The 19361-nt window shown below is 64.5% G+C and overlaps 2 protein-coding genes across 2 annotated transcripts; one reads left to right on the forward strand and one right to left on the reverse strand.

The window, feature by feature from the left end:
- Window positions 1-46: 46 nt before the first annotated feature.
- RUSF1 (RUS family member 1) lies at window positions 47-7490 on the forward strand. The gene is made up of 14 exons (XM_052775117.1): window positions 47-477; window positions 1185-1262; window positions 1629-1743; window positions 2092-2137; window positions 2585-2617; window positions 2725-2830; window positions 3753-3854; window positions 4256-4326; window positions 4997-5241; window positions 5502-5559; window positions 5660-5730; window positions 6003-6164; window positions 6695-6772; window positions 7320-7490. The coding sequence occupies exons 1-14, from the start codon at window positions 277-279 to the stop codon at window positions 7463-7465; spliced, it is 1512 nt and encodes a 503-aa protein (XP_052631077.1). The 5' UTR covers window positions 47-276; the 3' UTR covers window positions 7466-7490.
- A 646-nt stretch (window positions 7491-8136) lies between these two features.
- Window positions 8137-18604, reverse strand: LOC128136014 (sodium/glucose cotransporter 2-like). The gene is given in 15 exon segments (XM_052775109.1): window positions 8137-8735; window positions 8827-8940; window positions 8942-9043; window positions 9333-9501; window positions 9584-9734; window positions 11405-11512; window positions 12759-12894; window positions 13430-13629; window positions 13972-14052; window positions 14629-14734; window positions 15124-15229; window positions 15691-15749; window positions 16506-16610; window positions 16876-16947; window positions 18521-18604. Coding segments are annotated over 15 exon segments (2061 nt in total). The 3' UTR covers window positions 8137-8267.
- Between the last annotated feature and the right edge of the window lie 757 nt (window positions 18605-19361).

A 19361-nucleotide genomic window follows, 5' to 3' on the forward strand; every position in this document is an offset into this window, starting at 1 on the left:
CTTCTTAGACTGTCCCAGCAGAGCCCACAGAGCTGGCGGAACCGCCTTACCAGACCGTCCCCCGCCTTTAGATGATAGAGTCGCGGAGGACCTCCCCCCTAGACCGTCCCATTCTCAGACCATAGAGTCGCGGAGGACCTCGGTCCCAACCCACCTCAACGAAGACCATAGACACCTGGCGGACCACCGGCCTAGCCCGCCGGCCGGAAGCGCGCTGCCCGACCAGGCCTCACCCCCCCCGGCCTTTCCTTCCCCTCAGGCCCAGCCGGTGGCGGGATGGAGCGGCCGGAGGGTCCCGGGGGGGGGCTGGGACCCCCCCACCCTCCCCCAGAGCCCCCCCAGGACCCCCCCCCGCTCTGCCGGGAGCTGTGGGGTTCCCGGGAGGCCGCCCGGTACCGGGAGGGTCCCCGGGGGGGGCTCCAGCGCCTCGTCCCCCCCGGCGCCTGCTCGCACTCCTGCCTGCGCCGCGCTGCCGCCGTGAGAGGCCGGGGGGGGGATATTGGGGGGCTGGGGGGGGGTAATGGGAGCCTGGGAGGATTTGGGGGGGGTTATTGGGGTCCTGGGGGGGATAGTGAGGGCCTGGGGGGGGCTAATGGAGTCCTAGGGGAGGCTAATGGTGTTCTCTGGGAGGTTATTGGGGTCCTGGGGGGGTTAGTGAGGGCCTGGGGGGTTATTGAGGTCCCGGGGGGGGGTAGTGAGGGTCTGGGGGGGGTCCTGGGAGGATTTGGGAGGGCTAATGGGGACTTGGGAGGGAGTTAATGGGGTCCTGGGGGGTTTAGTGAGGGCCTGGGGGGGTTTAGGGGGGGTTATTGGGGTCTGCGGGGGGGTGATGGGGTCCTGGGGGGGGTCCTAGGGAAGATATTGGGGTCCTAGGGGAGATTAGGAGGGGTTATTGGGGGCCTGGGGGGGGTCTAATGGGGGCTTGGGATGGGGTTGGGGGGGCTACTGGGGTCCTGGGGGGGGATATTGGAGTGCTGGGGGAGGTAATGGGGTCCTGGGAGGATTTGGGGGGGCTAATGGGGTGCTGGGGGGGGCTCTTGGGGTTTTGGGGGGTCCTGGGGGGGTAGTAATGGAGCACAGGGGGGTCCGGGGGGGCAAATGGGATTTGGGGGGATCCCAGGAGCAATTTTGGGGTCCCAGGAGTACCTGATACCCCCCCTTCCCCATTTCCCCCCCCACCCCAGCAAGTGCTGCTGCCACAGGGGTACCCTGAGAGCGTCAGCCCTGACTACCTCCAGTACCAGTGCTGGGATGCTCTTCAGGTGCTAGTGGGAGCACTGGGAGAGGCTGGGAGGGGATTGGGGGCTACTGGGAAGGGTAGTGGGAGGGGCTGGGAGGGCACTGGGGCCAACAGGAGGGGTGCTGGGGGCACTGGAAGAGGGCTGGGTGCCACCGGGAGGGGTACTGGGAGCACTAGGAGGGCACTAGGAGCCAACAGGAGGGGTACTGGGAGCACTGGGAGGAGGCTGGGTGCTACCGGCAGAGGTAGTGGGAGCACTGAGAGGGATTTGGAGGTGCTGGGAGGGGGCTGAGGATTACTGGGAAGGGATTAGGGAGCACCGGGAGGGAGGTGGGGCAGCTGGGGATCACTGGGAGGTGACTGGTGAGTAACTGGGAGCACTGGGCAGGCGCTGTGCAGCACCCTGATGGGCGCCCTGGCCACCCGGGCGGTGCTCCAGGCCGTGGGGGTGGGGGACAGCGCCGCCACCGTCACCGGGGCCACCCTCACCTGGGTGCTGCGTGGTGAGTGTCGTGTCCCCGACCCCAAAAACCCCCGGTTTCACCCCAAAATCCCTCTTGGAACCCCAAATCCACAGCTGACCCCAAAGCGTTTCGGTTTTACCCCAAAAATTCCCCCGTTTCACTCCCAAACGTAGTTTTGAACCTGAAATTTCCCATTTTGGTCCCAAACTCTTTCATTTTTACACTCATTTACTAGTCTGGCCCCAAAATGAACCCCAGGACCGCCCAAATCCCCCTATTTCACCCCCAAATCTGATCCGGCACCCCCAAAATCCCCCAGTTTCACCCCAGAATCCACCCCCGTACCCAAAATTGCCAGTTTTCACCCCAAAACCGGTGCCCCCGCAGATGGGGTGGGGATGGTGACCCGCATCACCTTCGCCTGGCTCCAGGGGTGAGCACTGGGACGGACTGGGAGGCACTGGGAGGGGACTGGAATACACTGGAAGGATACTGGGATAGACTGGGAGGCACTGGGAGATGAGTGGGAGTTAGTGGGAGAGGACTGGAGTATACTGGGAGGATATTGGGATGGCCTGGGAGGTCAGTGGGAGTTGCCGGGAGGCACTGGGAGTTATTGGGAGCACTGGGCAGGTGACTGGGAGTTACTGGGAAGCACTGTGAGTTACTGGGGGTGCTGGGGAGATGAGTGTGAGTTACTGGGAGCGCTGGGGAGGTGACTGGGAGTTACTGGGAGCGCTGGGGAGGTGACTGGGGTGGACTGGGAGTTACTGGGAGCACTGAGGAGGTGACTAGGCATTACTGGGAGGTGACTGGGGCCAGTGGGGAAGGTGACTGGGAGTTACTGGGAGCACTGGGATCTCCCCCCCCCCCGCCCCAGGAGCCGCCTGGACTGCGAGGCCAAGCAGTGGCGGTGAGTCCCCGCCCCCCCAAAGCCCCGCCTCCCCCTCTAAGCCCCGCCTCCCCTGGCGGCGGGAGGCCCCGCCCCCTCCGCCCACGTGACGCGGAGGCCCCGCCCAGGCTGGCGGCCGACGTGCTGAACGACGCGGCGCTCGTGCTGGAGCTGCTGGCGCCCGCCTGGCCGCGCGCCGGCCCCGCCCTCCTGACGCTGGCGGCTGCCGCCAAGGTGACGCCCCGCCCACCGCCCCGCCCACCGCCCCGCCCACAGCGGGCGGGAGCGGGGAGCGGGGGGATACTGGGAGGCTCTGGGGGTGGCACTGGGGGATACCAGGAGGCACTGGGGTGATGCTGGGGGATACTGGGAGGCACTGGGGGATACTGGGAGGTACTGGGGGTGGCACTTGGGGATACTGGGAGGCACTTGGGAATACTGGGAGGTACTGGGGGTGGCACTGGGGGATACTGGGAGGTACTGGGGGTGGCACTGGGGGATACTGGGAGGCACTAGGGTGATGCTGGGGGATACTGGGAGGCACTGGAATGTTACTGGGGGATACTGGGAAACACTGGGGTGATGCTGGGGGATACTGGGAGGCACTGTGAGATACTGGGAGTCGCTTGGGGATACGGGGAGGCACGGGGGTGATGCTGGGGGATACTGGGAGGCACTGGGGGATACTGGGAGGTACTGTGAGATACTGGGAGTCGCTTGGGGATACGGGGAGGCACGGGGGTGATGCTGGGGGATACTGGGAGGCACTTGGGGATACTGGGAGGCACTGGAGTGTTACTAAGGGATACTGAGAGGCATTTGGAGATATTGGGATGCACTGGGGTGATCCTAGGGGATACTGGGAAGCACTGAAACATACTGGGAGGTGCTGGGGAACACTGGGTTGGTGGTTGGGGATAATGGTGAATATTGGGAGGTTCTGGGGGTGCCACTGGGAGACACTGGATGATACTGGGAGATGGTAGGGACATGCTTGGAGATACTGGGAGGCACTGGGGTGATGCTGAAGAATACTGGGGGACACTGGGAGTAGCACCAGGGGATAGTGGGAGGCGGTAGGGGGATACTGGAAGGTACTGGGTAGGTGCTGGGGGATACTGGGAGGCACTGGGTGACAGGGGTGCCCCCGCCCCAGTGCATCGTGGGCGTGGCGGGCGGAGCCACGCGGGCGGCGCTGGCCGTGCACCAGGCGCGGAGGGACAACATGGCCGACGTGGCCGCCAAGGACAGCAGCCAGGTGGGGCACTGGGAGGGACTGGGAGAGGACTGGAGGGCACTGGGAGGGGATTGGGAGGGACTGGGACATCACTGGACATCACTCCCATCACTAGGTGGGACTGGGAACACTGGGAGGGCAACTGGTTTGTACTGGGAGCACTGGGAGGGGACTGGGGGGGCAGTGGGGTAATGAGGAGGGGACTGGGAGGCCGACTGGGCTGGACTGGGAGCACTGGGAGGGCTAGTGGTTTGGACTGGGAGCACTGGGAGGGGACTGGGGGTCACGGGGAGGGACTGGGAGAGCATCTGGGCTGGACTGGGAGCACTGGGAGGGCAACTGCGAGGCAATGGGGGCAGGGGGAGGGTTGTGGCCAGGGGTTACTGGTGCCTTACTGGTGTCATACTGGTGGGACTGGGCAGGAGACGCTGGTGAACGGGGCGGGGCTGCTGCTGGCGCTGCTGCTGCTGCCGCTGCTGGAGGGGCGGCCATGGTGAGCCCCGGCGCATGCTGGGAAAAGGGGGCGGGGCCTCGGGGAAAGGGGGCGTGGTCTGTGGGGAAGGGGTAGGGCTTGAGAGGCTGTAGGAAATGGGAGGGGGCGTGGCTTTGGGGAGGGGGGTGTGGCCTCAGGGAAGGGGGTGAGGCTCCAGAAGGGGGGTGTGGCCAGCAGGAAGGGGGTGGGGCCTCTGGGAAGGGGGCGGGGTGTCAGGTGGAGGGGATGTGATCCTGTGGAGGGGTGTGGCCTTAAGGGAAGAGGTGGGGCCTCGGTGAGGCGGGGAGTTGTGCTGGGGGCGGGGCTTAAGGGAAGGCCGGGGGCTCGGGGAGTCAGTGAGAGGGGTGGGGCTTCAGGAAGGAGGCGTGGGCAGCAGAGGGGGCGGGGTTTTCTGGGGTGTTCCAGGAGAAGATTGGGAGCTCAGCTTTCAATGAAGAGGGGCGGGGTGTAGCAGGAGATGGGCGGGGCTTAACAGGGAAGGGGGCGGGGCTTCGTGGACTGGGTCTCCTGGGCAAATTTGGGCCCCCCTCCCCCCCCCGCAGGGGCTGCTGGGAAGGTTTTGGCCCCGCCCCCGGGGGGAGGGGTGTCCCCAGAGGCTCATGGGAGATTTTAGGCCCCGCCCCCCCCGCCCCAAGGGCTGATGGGATATTTTTGGGGGGGGGTGTCACAGGGTGACGTGGGGGGTGGTGACACTGCTGCTGGGGACCCACCTGGGGGCCAACCTGGGGGCGCTGGGGGCCCTGCGCCTCCCCACCCTCAACAGGCCCCGCCTCCGCCTCGCCCTGGGCGGGGCTTTGAGGGGCGGGGCCCGGCAGGGCGGGGTTCGGCAGCCCCAGCCAACCGGGGAAGGCGGAGTCGCCGTCGTCGTCGTCCCCGGCCCTGACGATGTCAACCCCCGCGAGCCGCTGCTGCCCGGTGAGGACCGGGGTACCCCCGGTGTCACCCCCCCCGCCCCGTGTCACCACGCCCCGTGTCACACCCCCCCGTGTCACCCCGGTGTCACCACGCCCCGTGTCACACCCCCCCGTGTCACCCCCCCTTGTGTCACACCCCCACGTGTCACCCCCGTGTCCCCCCCCCGCGTTCCCCCCCCGCATTCCCCCTCTGTTGCATCACCCTGACGTCACCGTGACGTCACCATGACATCACCGTGATGTCACCCGCTGTCCCCACAGGCTTCAGCACCCGCCTCACCCTCCACTTGGGTGCCCCCCTGCACCGGCTGGTCCACAGGTGAGGGGACCCCGGTGTCGGGGGGGGGGGGTGGGTGACACCCCGGTGTCATCGGGGGGGACGCACACGGCACCCCGATGTCCGTGTCACCCCCCCCCAGCGAAGCCGAATTCAAGAAGGCGCTGGAATGCGGCACCGAGGATTACATCATCGTGCTCCGCCCCTCCCAAGGTGGGCACCCAAGGGGGGGGATGACACGACGACACCCAGGAATTTGGGGACGGGGACCCAGGAATTTGGGTGGGGGGACACCCAGAAATTTGGGGGGACGCCCAGGAATTTGGGGGGGGGCACACAGGAATTGGAGAGGGGGCAGGAATTTGGGGGGGGGGGGATACCCAGGAATTTGGGGAAGGGACCCAGGAATGTGGGGTGGGGGTGTCCCTAGGGACCCAGGAATTTGGGTGACACCCACCCCCCCTCCTTTTTTTTTTTTTCCCTAGGCTGGGTGGGGGTGGGTCTCCGTCGGGGGGCCCCCCCCGACACCCCCCTACGAGCCTGCGCCCAGGCCCTGCTGCTGGAGGAGCTGCTGGGTCCCGACCTGCCCCCGGGGGCACCCATGGGTGCTGCCCTGCGCCCGCTGCAGCAACGCCTGCGGCGCTGCCGTGAGTCGCCGGGGGGGTTGGGGTCGGTTTGGGGGTCCCCTGGGGCGGTTTGGGCTCCTCTGGGGCAAGTTTTGGGGACCCTGGGGCAAATTGGGGTCCTGTGCGGTGGGTTTTTGGGGTCCCTGGGGTGGGTTTGGGGGTCCTTGGGGGCCCCCTGGGGAAATTTTGGGGTCCCTGGGGTGGGTTTGGGGGTCCTTGGGGCAATTTTTGGGGTGCTCTGGGGCCGTTTTGGGGAGCCTGGGCTAGCTTTGAGGTCTCCTGGGACAATTTTGGGGATCCTGGGGCAAGTTTTGGGGTCCCATGAGGTGGGTTTGGGGGTCCCTGGGGTGGGTTTGGGGGTCCTTCGGGGCCCCCTGGGGAAATTTTGGGGTCCCTGGGATGGGTTGGGGGTGCTCTGGGGCAAGTTTTGCGGTCCCTGGGCTCATTTTGGGGTCCCCTGGGCTCATTTTGGGGTCCCTGGGGCAATTTTTGGGGTACCCCGGGGTGATTTTGGGGTCCCCGGGGCAGTAACGGGGTGTCATCCCCCCCAGCGCCAGGGACGGTGCCGTGGGGCGTCGTGGCCGAGAGCTCCCGCCTCTGGCGCACGCTGGGCCCCACCTTCCTGCGCGGTACGTGTCATCGCGCGGGCCATCGCGTGTCATTGCGTGTCACCGTGTGTCTGGACGTGTCACCCCCCAACGCCCCTTTTTCTCCGGGGCTGTCGCGTGTTGTCACGTGTTGCCTCCCAGGTCCCCCCTCCCCGTGTCATCGTGCGTGGCAGCGCGTCCCCTCTGTGACATCACGGGGGGGGGGGTCGCCACCTCCCGTGTCATCGTGTGCCATCCCCGTGTCGTGACACGGGTCGGCGTGTGTGACGTCACGCCGTGTCACCTCCTCCGCTGTCGCGGCGTTGGGTCCCCTGTGTCAGCACGCGTGTCATTGCGTGCTCTTGTGACATCGCGGGTGCGACCTCTAAGGTCTCCCCCGATGACGTCACGTGCGTCACGTGCCGCCGCCCGCTGCCATCGCTCGCGTCATCGCGCCTCGTCGCGCGTCGCCCCCCGCGACCCTCCCCACCCCGCTTGTCGCTGCGTGTTGTCGCGTGACGTCTTGTGACATCGCGTCTGACGTCCCGTGACGTCACGCGCGTCATCCTGTGATGTCACCGCCCCGCAGGGCTGGCGGCCGCCGGTTGGGAGACGCAGCGGCACCTCCTGGCCCCCGACGAATGGCAGCTCGACTGGGCGGGGCCAGGGGGCGGGGCCCCGGGCGACGAGCCCTGCCCCTCCCCCAATAACCGGCTCCGCCCTTCTCCGGATTGATCCAAAACGGCCCCAGAATGGGGCGGGGGGAAGGGGCAAAAAACACCATTTTTCGACAATGGGTCCAAAAACCACCAGTTTGGGGTCATTCCTAAAAACGTGTAGTTTGGTGACACGGTGCGTTCCCGGCGCTTTGGGGGGATTTGGGGCATTTTGTGGGATTTTGAGGCGTTCGGGGGGAATTTGGGGTGTTTGGGGGGGATTTTGAGGCATTTTGGAGGGAATTTTGGGCCGTATTGGGGTTGTTTAGGGGCATTTTGGCATCATTTGGGGAGTTCTGGGCTGATTTGGGGGCGTTTCAGAGGGGTTCAGGCTCATTTTATTCTAATCTCATTTTGGGGCATTTCAGGTTCATTTGGGGCCAGTTTTGGTTTATTTGGGGATGTTTTGAAGTCATTTGGGGATATTTCAGGCTCATTTGGGGGCATTTTGGGCTCATCAGCTTGGTTTCGAGGCAGTTTGGGCCCATTTGGGGGCATTTTGGTCTCGCTCTGGGCCTTTTTTGGCTTATTTGGGGGCATTTTGACATCATTTGGGAGGCTTTGGGCTCGCTTTGGGGGCATCTGGGGCTGCTTAGCTTGGTTTCGAGGTGTTTGGGGCTCATTTGGGGGCTTTTGAGGTTCATTTGGGGGCTTTTCGGGCTCATTTTGGAGAGTTTTGGGCCGATTTGGGGGCGTTTTGGTCTCGCTCTGGGCCGGCTGGGCCTTGTTTGGGGGCGTTTTGACGTCGCACGGGGGGTTTTGCCCTCGTTTGGGGGCGTTTCAGCACCTTCGGGGGAGGTTTTGGCGGCGGGGGGGCGGTCTCAGGCGAAGTACCCCCAGAGGAAGAAGGCGACGGCCATCAGGATGAGGGCATTGACGTCCACCACCCGGCTCCACACCGGGTCCTCGGGGGGCGGGGCCGGCGGCTCGGACACGCCCCTTTCCCCCGACGGCCCCGCCCCTCGGCCGACAGGCCCCACCCCCTGGCCAGCTGGCTCCGCCTCCACATCTGGAAGAAGGAGTGGGGGGGTCAGTTCTGGGTCTTCTGCACCCATGGGACCCCCCCGCACCCATGGGACCCGTCCTCGGACCCTTGGGGACCCCCCCCGCACCCAGGGGCCCCCTCCCAGACCCTTGGGACCCCCCCCAGCACCCATGGCCCCCCCCCAGCACCCACGGGCCCCTTTACCCTGGAGCTGGACGTCGCCGGCGCCGTCCTTGGGCGGTTGTCGGTCGAGGTCGATCCGCGGCTCCCGGCTGTTCCGGAGGCTGAACACCAACCGGTGGAGCTGCGGGAAGCCGGATATCTGGGTCCCCCCCCCAAACAATCTGGGGTGTCGTCGTGTGTGTCCCCCCCCCCGCCCCAAAAAAAGGACTCACGTGTTGGCGAGGGATGGGTGGGTAGCAGAGGGAGACGCCGATGACGATGAGGCCGGTGGCGAGGAAGAGGAGGGCGGCGAAGTGGAGGTAATGGAGGCCGCAAACGAGGGGGGGGGCAGCGGCCGGGGGACCCGCACGTCCCCGTCCCCAAGGCGAATTCGGGTACCAGCCGGGCCAGGCCCAGCCCCAGGCCCCCCAGCAGACCCCAAAAAGCGCCCTGGGGGGGTGGGAAGGGGGGGGGGGGGGTCAGCCACCTGGATGCCGGGGTCCCCTGTTTTTTGGGGGGGGGGGAGGCTGATGGGAATGGGGGTAACAAGGGGGCCAGGATGCCGGGGTCCCCTTCATCCCCCCCAACACCTGGATCCCCTTCTTCATCCCCCCCAACACCTGGATCCCCTTCTTCATCCCCCCAACATGTGGGTCCCCTTCACCCCCCCCAACACCTGGGTGTCCCCCCTCCCCACCACCACCACCCCCCCCCCAAAAAAGACCCCCCCCAGACTCACGGGCTCGTTGACGCGTGGGACGAAGACGGCGAGGAAGAAGACGGCGGCGACGGGGGGGGCCAAGTAACTGGCGATGGCCTGGATGTAATCGAAGAGCTGCCCCCCCCGCGCCGCTTCCACCACCGGCAGCCAGGCCAGGCTCAAGCCCACCATCGCCACGATCCACAGCCTGCGCGGGACCCCTGGGGTCACCCGTGGGTGCCCCCCACGCCCCCAACCGGGGTGTTACCCCCCCCCCCCCCAAGGACAACCTGCCGGCCATCAGGAGGTGCCGGGCTCCGGCGCGGGGCCGCAGGCGCTGGTAGACGTCGAGGGTGAAGAGGGCTCCGGCGCTGGCGAAGATGGAGGCCAGGGAGGACATGAGGGCGGCCAGGACCACCGCCAGCATCAGCCCGCGTAGTCCTGGGGGGGGGAAGGGGGGTTACGGGGGGGTGGAATGGGGAACCCCCCCAATAGCCCATAATAAACTCCGAATGGCCTCTGGGAGTGCACTAATAGCCCACTAATAGCCCCTAATAACCTCTGGGAGTGCACTAATAGCCCACTAATAGCCCCTAATAACCTCTGGGAGTGCACTAATAGCTGCTATTAGCCCCTAATAGCCCCCAATAACCTCTAAGAGTGCACTGGTAGCCCCCTAATAGCCACCTAATAACCTGAGAGTGCACTAATAGCCCCTTAATAGCCACCTAATAACCTCTGGGAGTGCACTAATAGCCCCTAATAACCTCTGGGAGTGCACTAATAGCCCACTAATAGCCCCTAATAACCCCCTAATAACCTCTGGGAGTGCACTAATAGCTGCTAGTAGCCCCCAATAACCTCTAAGAGTGCACTGGTAGCCCCCTGATAGCCACTTAATAACCTGAGAGTGCACTAATAGCCACCTAATAACCTCTGGGAGTGCACTAATAGCCCCTAATAACCCTAAGAGGGCACTAATAGCCCCCTAATAGCCCCCAATGACCTCCGAGTGCACTAATAGCGCACTAATAGCCCCTGATACCCTCTGAGAGTGCACTAATAGCCGCTATTAGCCCCTAATAGCCCCCAATGACCTCTAAGAGTGCACTGATAGCCACCTAATAACCTGAGAGTGCACTAATAGCCCCTTAATAGCCCCCTAATGACCCCTGAGTGCACCAATAGCCCCCTAATAGCTTTCCAATAGCCACTAGTAACCCCCAATCGTCCCCTAATGACCTCTAATAATGCACTAGTAGCACCTAATAACGCTGTAATACGGCCCTAATACCCCTAATAACACCCTAATACCCTAAATAACGCCCTAATAACGCACTAGTAGCCCCTAATAACACCTTAATAACCCTAATAACGCTCTAATAGCGCCCTAATACCCCTAATAACGCACTAGTAGCCCCTAATAACGCCCTAATAACGCTCTAATAATGCAGTAATAGCCCCTAATAACGCCCTAATACTCCTAATAACGCCCTAATAGCCCCTAATAACGCCCTAATACCCCTAATAACACCCTAATATCCATAATAACGCCCTAATAACCCTAATAACGCTCTAATAGCGCCCTAATACCCCTAATAACGCACTAGTAGCTGCTAATAACGCCCTAATAACCCTAATAACGCTCTAATAATGCAGTAATAGCCCCTAATAACGCCCTAATAACGCCCTAATACTCCTAATAACGCCCTAATAGCCCTAATAACGCCCTAATAACGCCCTAATAGCCCCTAATAACGCCCTAATACCCCTAATAACGCCCTAATAACGCCATAATAGCCCCTAATAACGCCCTAATATCCTAATAACGCTCTAATAGCGCCCTAATACTCCTAATAACGCCCCAATAACGCCCTAATAGCCCTAATAACGCTCTAATAATGCAGTAATAGCCCCTAATAACGCCCTAATAACACCCTAATACCCCTAATAACGCCCTAATAACGCCCTAATAGCCCCTAATAACGCCCTCATACCCCTAATACCGCCCTAACAACGCCCTAGTAGCCCCTCATACCGCCCTACTCCGTCCCTAATCGCGCCCTAACGGCGGCGCGGGTCCATAGCGCGGCGGGGGGGGGGGGCCGTACCGGGGGGCAGGAGGGTGAGGACGAGGCGGGGGTAGGCGACGTTGGAGCAGCCCACGGGGGTCCCGCAGGCGCGGCGGCAGCCCTGCGCGTCCGCGCACCCCACCACCTCTGCGGGGCGGGGCGGGCGGGATTAGGGGGATTAGGGGAGGGATGGGGGGGTTAGGGGAGGGATGGGGCTATGGGATATATGGGATTACGGGATGGAGGGGGATTATGGGATATACGGCATTACAGGACAGAGGGGACTATGGGATTATGGGATAGAGGGGACTATGGGATACATGGGATTACGGGATGGAGGGGGATTATGGGAGGGGGAATTATGGGGTAGAGGGGATTACGGGATAGAGGGGACTATGAGAGGGAGGGGGGTTATGGGACTGGGGGAATTATGGGGATTATGGGATAGAGGGGGATATAGGATAGAGGGAACTATGGGATTATGGATAGAGGGGATTATGGCGGGGTTATGGGGGGTTGTGGGATAGAGGGGATTATGGGATATAAGGGATTATGGGGTAGATGGGATTATGGGGGGATTGGGGGATAGAGGGCGTCAAGGGCTATAGGAGGTCGCCATGGGATATGGGAGGATTATGGGATAGGGGGGATTATGGCGGGATTAGGGGATAGGGGAATTATGGGATAGGGGAGGCCGTTATGGGGGATTACGGCGGGATTGGGGCATTATGGGATAGAGGGGGGATTATGGGATAGGGGGGATTATGGGCGGGGTTAAGGAGGGGCTGTGGGAGTACAGGGGGATCACAGGGGCGGGGCGGGGGGCTCCTATAGGGTGTCCCGGGGGAATTTGGGCTGGATTATGGACCTATAGGGGGATTGGGGGCGGGGACCTATGGGGCGTGGGGGATTATGGGGGATTATGGGGGGTATAGGGATGTTGGGGGGGGCACGGGGGGGCTATAGGGCATCTGGGGGGTTGGGGGGCACTTGTGGGGCTCACTGGGGAAGAGGGCTGGGCGGCCATCTTGGGCGGCCATCTTGGGTAGCCATGTTGGGCTACCATGGTTGGGCGGCCATGTTGGGCAGCCATTTTGGGTAGCCCTGAGGGGCAGCCATCTTGGGTAGCTTCTTTGGGCAGCCATCTTGAGCGGCCATGTTGGGCAGCCATGCTGGGCGGCCATGTTGGGCCATCTTGGGCGGCCACGTTGGGCGGCCAACCATCTTGGGTTGGTCAAGGAAGATGGGGGGGGGCACCGGGGTGGCCATGGGGTGGCTGTAGGGGTAATTATGGCTCAAGCTGGGCTTCCCTGGGGAAGGAGACGTGGCGGCCGTGTTGGGTGGCCATCTTGGGCAGGTGGGGTGGGCGCGGGGCGACCGAGGGGCGGCTGACCAGGGAAGAGGACGCGGGCGGCCATGCCGGGCAGCACCATGAGGAACATGGGCAGCACTTTGAGGTAGCCGCAGACGACGCAGCCGGCGCGGACGTGGGTCAGCGAGCGGCCGGCCAAGCACCGCTGCACGATCACCTGGGGGGGAGGCAAGATTGCCATGGTAACTGGGGGGGGGGAGCACAGAGACCGCCCCATTTGCTCCCAGTGCACCTCCCCAGTGCTCCCAGTGCCACCCTGGTGCCTTCCAGTCCCCTCCTGGAGCCTCCCAGTCTCTGCCAGTGCCCCTCAATCCCCTCCCAGCACCTCCCGATTCCCCTCCCAGCACCCCCAATCCCCTCCCAGCACCTTCCAGCGGCTCCCAACCCCATCCCAGTGTCTCCCACTCCCCTCCCAGTACCTTCCAGTGCCCCTCAGACCCCTCCCAGCACCTCACAGTCCCCTCCCAGCACCCCCAATCCCCTCCCAGCACCTTTCAGCGGCTCCCAACCCCATCCCAGTGCTTCCCACTTCCCTCCCAGTACCTTCCAGTGCTCCTCAGTCCCCTCCCAGCACCTCACAGTCCCCTCCCAGTGCCTCCCAGTTCCATCTCGGTGCCTCCCACTCTCCTCCCAGCACCTCTCAATCCCCACCCAGTGCTCCCCAGTCCCCTCCCAGTGCCTCCCAGTCCCACCTGATCGGTACACCAGTACCAGGCGGAGATGATGCCCAGTCCCAGGAGGAGGCCGGGCCAGGGCAGGTCCCCGGTACTGGGGTGTCGCAGGAGGTGGAAGGCGTCGGGACGGGGACGCCCGCAGGGACCCGTCACGTTGGGCGGCAGCGCCAGGGGGTAACGCTCCACCAGCCCCTCATAGCCCCCCACAGCACCCAGTGCTGCAGGGTCCCCAGTATGGACCAGTAAGGACCAGCATGGGGCTTGGGGGAGGCACAGTGTACTTTGCCATGGCTCCCATTGCCTCCTCCCAGTACAGCCCAGTGCCTCCCAAGGCGCAGGACCAGTTCAGCATTACAGTGCTGCCTCCCAGTGCTTTCCAGTGCCCCCCAGTCCCCTTCCAACACCTCCCCAGTGACCCCCAGTCCCTCCCAATACTCCCCAGTTGCCTCCCAGTGCCCCTCGATCCCCTCCCAGTGCTCCCAGTCCCCCTCAATCTTCTCCAGGTGCTCCCCAGTCCCCTCCCAGTGCTCCCAGCCCCCTCCCAGTGCTCCCAGTCCCACCGTAGCCGGCCAGGACCGAGGCCCCCACGACGATGATGAGGGTCTGCACCAGATCTGCATACATCAGCGCCGCCAGCCCCCCTGCAGGCCACGCCCTGCCCATCAGGCCACGCCCCCTCAGGAACCTCCCATTACCAGACCACACCCTCTTCCCGCTCAGACCCCGCCCACGGTCTTTAACTCCACCCACCCTGCCCCGGTGCCACCAGGTCCCAGCAACGCGTGAGCCCACCTCCTACTTTAGCCACGCCCCCTTCAGACCACGCCCCCATCTGACCACACCTCTAGGCCCCGTCCATGCCCCTTGTTCAGGCCACGCCTCTTCGAAACCCACACGCTTAGGCCCCGCCCCTTCTCCCACACCCCATCTGACCACGCCCATCAGGCCCCGCCTTTTGCCCCAGGGCCCCATCAGCTCCACCCCTCTTGGGCCCCACCCCTTCTGGCCCCACCCCTTCAGGCCCCTCCCACATAGCCCCACCTTTCAATGCCCCACCCACACAAGCCATGCCCCTCCTCGTTGCCCCCCCCCCCCCCCCCCCCGGACGCCACTAGCTCCCACCAGCATGCCAGCCCCCTGGGCCCCGGCCCCCTCTGACCACGCCCCATCTGGCCACGCCCCTCCTCTGGCCACGCCCCCCGTGGCCCCGCCCCCACCGGTGACGGTGTAGAGGGCAGTGACGGCCAGCAGGGCCCCCACAGCGGCGTAGAGGTCCCAGCCCAGCGCCTCCTGGATGAAGATGGCCCCCGAGTACATGTCCACCTGCGGGGGGGGGGGGCACCTATAGGGAGCTATAGGGACCCCCCAGAGCCTGTAGGGACCCCCAGACCCCATAGGGACCCCCCCAGACCCTATAGGGAGCTCTCCAGACCCCACAGAGACCCCCAAATCCCATAGGACCCCCTCCCAAAACCCCATGGAAGACCCCCCCCCAGGACCTCCAGCCCCTATAGAAGGTCCACCAGCCCCTATAGACCCCCCCCAGCCCCTATAGGTTACCCCAGCCCCTGCAGGGTCCCCCCCAAACCCTATAGTAGACCCTCCCGAGGACTCCCAGCCCCTGGAGAGGGTCCCCCGGCCTCTATACGGAGGTGCCCCCCCCAAACCCCTATAGCTTCTCTAACCCCCCTGACCCCCCCTGGCCCCCATACGGAGATCTTGGTGGAGATGTAGAGCCCCAGCGAGAGCAGCGCCAGGTACAGCTGGATCCGGCCCCCCCCGAAACGCTTCCCCAGGTATTCGGGCATCGTCGACACCTGGGGGGGGGGACCCCGAGTTGGGGGGAGGCACCCAGGGGTTGTGGGGACACCCAGGAATGGAGGGGGGATGAAATAATGGGGGGGGGGGGGCAACCCAGGAATGGGGGGGAATCCAGGAATGGTGGGGGCCAGGAATGGGGGGGGACCAAGGAATGGGGGAACCCTAGGAGTTTGGGGGGGGGAGGACACAGGATTTTGGGGAGACCCCAGAGTTTGGGGGGGAACCCAGGAATGGGGAGGGCAGGAGTTGGGGAGGGGACGCAGGAGTTTGGGGGTGCCCCCCCTCCTTGGAATCCCCCCTCCAAAATGGGCCCCAGACCCCCAAGGTAGCCTTTCCCCCCATAACACCCCCATCAAAGTGCCCCAGGCCCCTCCCCCTTTGATGCCCCTCCCCCATAGGCCCCTCCCCACTATGCCCCGCCCCCAAGAGGCCCCCCCCCCCCCCCCCGGCGCTCACCCCCCGCCCGCAGGTAAATGGGGACGAAGACCCAGCCCAGCAGCAGGACGATGAACATGCCCTGTGGGAGGGGGCGGGGCCAAAGGGGGGTGTGGTCACTTCGGGGGGTGGGGTCACATAGGGTGTGGTTGCATGGGGAGGGGCCAAGGGGAAGGGGCGGGGCCAGGTGGGGATATTGGAGGGGGTATTAGTGAGCCCTGGGGGGGGATTAGGTATGGGGGGGCTATAGGGGGCTATGGGGGGCTATGGGGGGGATATAGGGGGTTATGGGGGGGCTATGGGGGGTTATCAGGGAGCTATGGGGGATATAGGGGTGTTGGGGGGCTATGGGGGCATATAGGGGGCTATGGGGGGATATGGGGGTGTTGGGGAGCTATGGGGGGTTGTGGGGGGCTATAGGGACGTTTGGGGGGTGTTGGGGAGCTGTGGGGGGTATAGGGGGATTATGGGGGCTACGGAGGGATATAGGGGGTTATGGGGGCTATGGGGGGATATAGGGGGTTATGGGGGCTATGGGGGGATATAGGGGGGTTATGGGGGCCATAGGGGGGATATAGGGGGTTATGGGGGCTATGGGGGGATATAGGGGGGTTATGGGGGCCATAGGGGGGATATAGGGGGTTGTGGGGGCTATGGGGGGATATAGGGGGGTTATGGGGGCCATAGGGGGGATATAGGGGGTTGTGGGGGCTATGGGGGGATATAGGGGGGTTATGGGGGCCATAGGGGGGATATAGGGGGTTGTGGGGGCTATGGGGGGATATAGGGGGGTTATGGGGGCCATAGGGGGTCTTGGGGGGGTCGGGGCCCCACTCACGCTCCACTCGAAGCCCCCCACGGCGATGCCGCCGGCCGCCCCCGTCCCCGCCAGCCCCACGAAGTGCCCCGAGCCGATGTTGCTGGCGAAGAGCGAGGCCCCCACCTGCCCCACCCGGCACCCACAGGTGACCATGGGGGGCTCGTGGGTGGCCCCCAAATGGTCCCCGATATCCCCCACGTCCCCCCGATGTCCCCCCATGTCCCCAATATTCCCCTGTGTGCCCCCCCAATGTCCCCCCACATCCCCCTTCCATGTCCCCCCCATGTCCCCAACGTCCCCGTATCCCCCCACATCCCCTTATGTCCCCCAATGTCCCCCCACCTCCCTCCCAGTGTCCCCCCAGTGTCCCCCCCCCCGTGTCACTCACGGGTCCCCAGGCCATGCTCCTCCCGGCCAGGAAATACCCGCTGATGGTGCTGCGGGTCCCCCGGCGCAGGGACTGCGGGAAGGGGGGGGCACCAGTGCTCCCAGTATGGGGACACCAGGGCTCCCAGTATGGGGACACCAGGGCTCCCGGTATGGGGACAACAGGGCTCCCGGTATGGGGACACCAGGATGGGGACACTAGGGCTCCCGGGACAGGGCCACCAGGGCTCCCAGTATGGGGACACCAGTGCCACTAGGGCTCCCAGTACCGGGACACCAGGGCTCCCAGTATACAAGTCACCAGGGACACCAGGGCTCCCAGTATGGGGACACCAGGGCTCCTGGGACAGGGACACCAGGGCTCCCAGTATAGGAGTCACCAGGGCCACCAGGGCTCCTGGTATGGGGACACCAGTGCCACCAGTACTCCCAGTACAGGGCCACCAGGGCTCCCGGTATGGGGACACCAGGGCCACCAGGATGGGGACACCAGGGCTCCTGGGACAGGGACACCAGGGCTCCCAGTATAGGAGTCACCAGGGCCACCAGGGCTCCTGGTATGGGGACACCAGTGCCACCAGTACTCCCAGTACAGGGCCACCAGGGCTCCCGGTATGGGGACACCAGGGCCACCAGGATGGGGACACCAGGGTTCCCGGGACAGGGAAACCAGGGCTCCCAGTATAGGAGTCACCAGTGCCACCAGGGCTTCCAGTATGGGGCCACCAGTGCTCCCAGTACAGGGACACCAGGGCTTCCAGTACGGAGCCACCAGTGGTCCCAGTGCTCCCAGTATAGAGGCCACCAGTGCTCCCAGTATGGGGCCACCAGGGCTCCCAGTAGAGGAGTCCCCAGCGCTCCCAGTCACTCATTAAGCCCATGTGCCCCATTACCAGCCCCAGACTGGGGCATTGTGGGTAATGATTAACCCCTCCCCTGCCAGGGGTCAGAGAGGTCAAAAAAACAACCGGGGCGGGGGGGGGGGGGGGGGGCAAGAGAGCAGGGAATTGTGGGAAATCCCGAGGTAGTTGGGGGTGCTGGGAGGACCTGGGGGGGGCAGCAAGGGGGGGAGGTTCTAGGTCACTCAATGAGGTGGGGTCAAGGACCCCCCGCCTTGACCAATGGGGGCCCCAGGGGGTGTGGGGGCAGTTATGGGGTGGGGGGGGGGTCTTGGGGGGTCGTAGGGTGGGTGTGGGGTGCCCCATGGTGGGCTTGGGGGTGTCTAACCCATCATGGGGGAGGTTCTAGGTCACTCAATGGGGTTGGGCCAATGGGCGGGGGGAATGGGGGGGCCCAGGGGGTGTGGGGACAGTTGTGGGGCGGGGGGGGGGGTCTTGGGGTGTCATAGGGGGTTCTCAGTGGGCAGTTAGGGGTCTGAGGGGACAGCTAGGGGTCCCAAGGTTGCACTTAGAGGTCGGGGGGGGCACTTAAGGGTCTGGGGGGACAGTTATAGGTCCAGAGGGGCAGTTAGGGGTCTGGGGGGGCACTTAGGGGTCCCAAGATTTCACTTAAGAGCACCAAAAGTGCCTTAGGGGACCCAAGAGGGTAGTTAGGGGTCCCAAGGGGGGGCACTTAGGGGTCCAGAAGGTCACTTATGGGTCGGGGGGGTGGTTGGGGGGGGGGACACGACACAGCCACGCCCTTACCCAGAGCCCCACGGCGAGGACGAGGAGGAAGTACCCCCCGATGACCCCCAAGTCCCAGGGGTTCACGGCCGTCGTCCGCTCCATCCCCCCCCCCCAGCTTCCCCCCAACCCGCCCCATGGCTGCCCCCTAAATACCCCCCCACCCTCCCCACCCCCGGGGCGGGGTCCCGAGCACCCGGCCCAGCCCCCATTGGACGCTTGGGTGCCCCCCAAGTGTCCTCGGTGGACCCAGGCATCCGGGCTCGAGCCCTCCCCCACCCTGCTGTGGGGCACTGCACACCCCCCCCCCATAGGGGACTCAGGGGTCCAGGACACCCTTGGGTGTCCTCAGGGTCCCTTGGGGGTCCTCAAGGTCCCTTGGGTGTCTTCAGGGGTCCCTTGGGTGTCCCCGAGGTCCCTTGGGTGTCCCTGGGGTCCCTTGGGTGTCCTCAAGGTCCCTTGGGTGTCCCTGGAGTCCCCAGGGGTCTCTTGGGTGTCCCTGAGGTCCCTTGGGTGTCCCTGGGGTCCCCAGGGGTCCCTTGGGTGTCCTCAAGGTCTCTTGGGTGTCCCTGGGGTCCCTTTGGTGTCCCTTGGGTGTCCTCAAGGTCCCCTGGGTTTCTCCAGGGGTCCCTTGGGGGTTCTCAAGGTCCCTTGGGTGTCCCCAAGGTCCCTTGGGGGTCCCTTGGGGGTCCCCGAGGTCCCTCATGTGTCCTCAAGGTCCCTTGGGTGTCCTCAGGGGTCCCTTGGGTGTCCCCGAGGTCCCCAGGGGTCCCTTAGGTGCCCTGAGGTGCCTTGGGTGTCCTTAAGGGTCCCTTGGGTCATTCCCTGGGGGTCCCTGGGGTGTCCCCAAGATCCCCAGGTG

Source organism: Harpia harpyja, chromosome 28, assembly GCF_026419915.1.
Source record: "Harpia harpyja isolate bHarHar1 chromosome 28, bHarHar1 primary haplotype, whole genome shotgun sequence".
Taxonomy (NCBI): Eukaryota; Metazoa; Chordata; class Aves; order Accipitriformes; family Accipitridae; genus Harpia; species Harpia harpyja.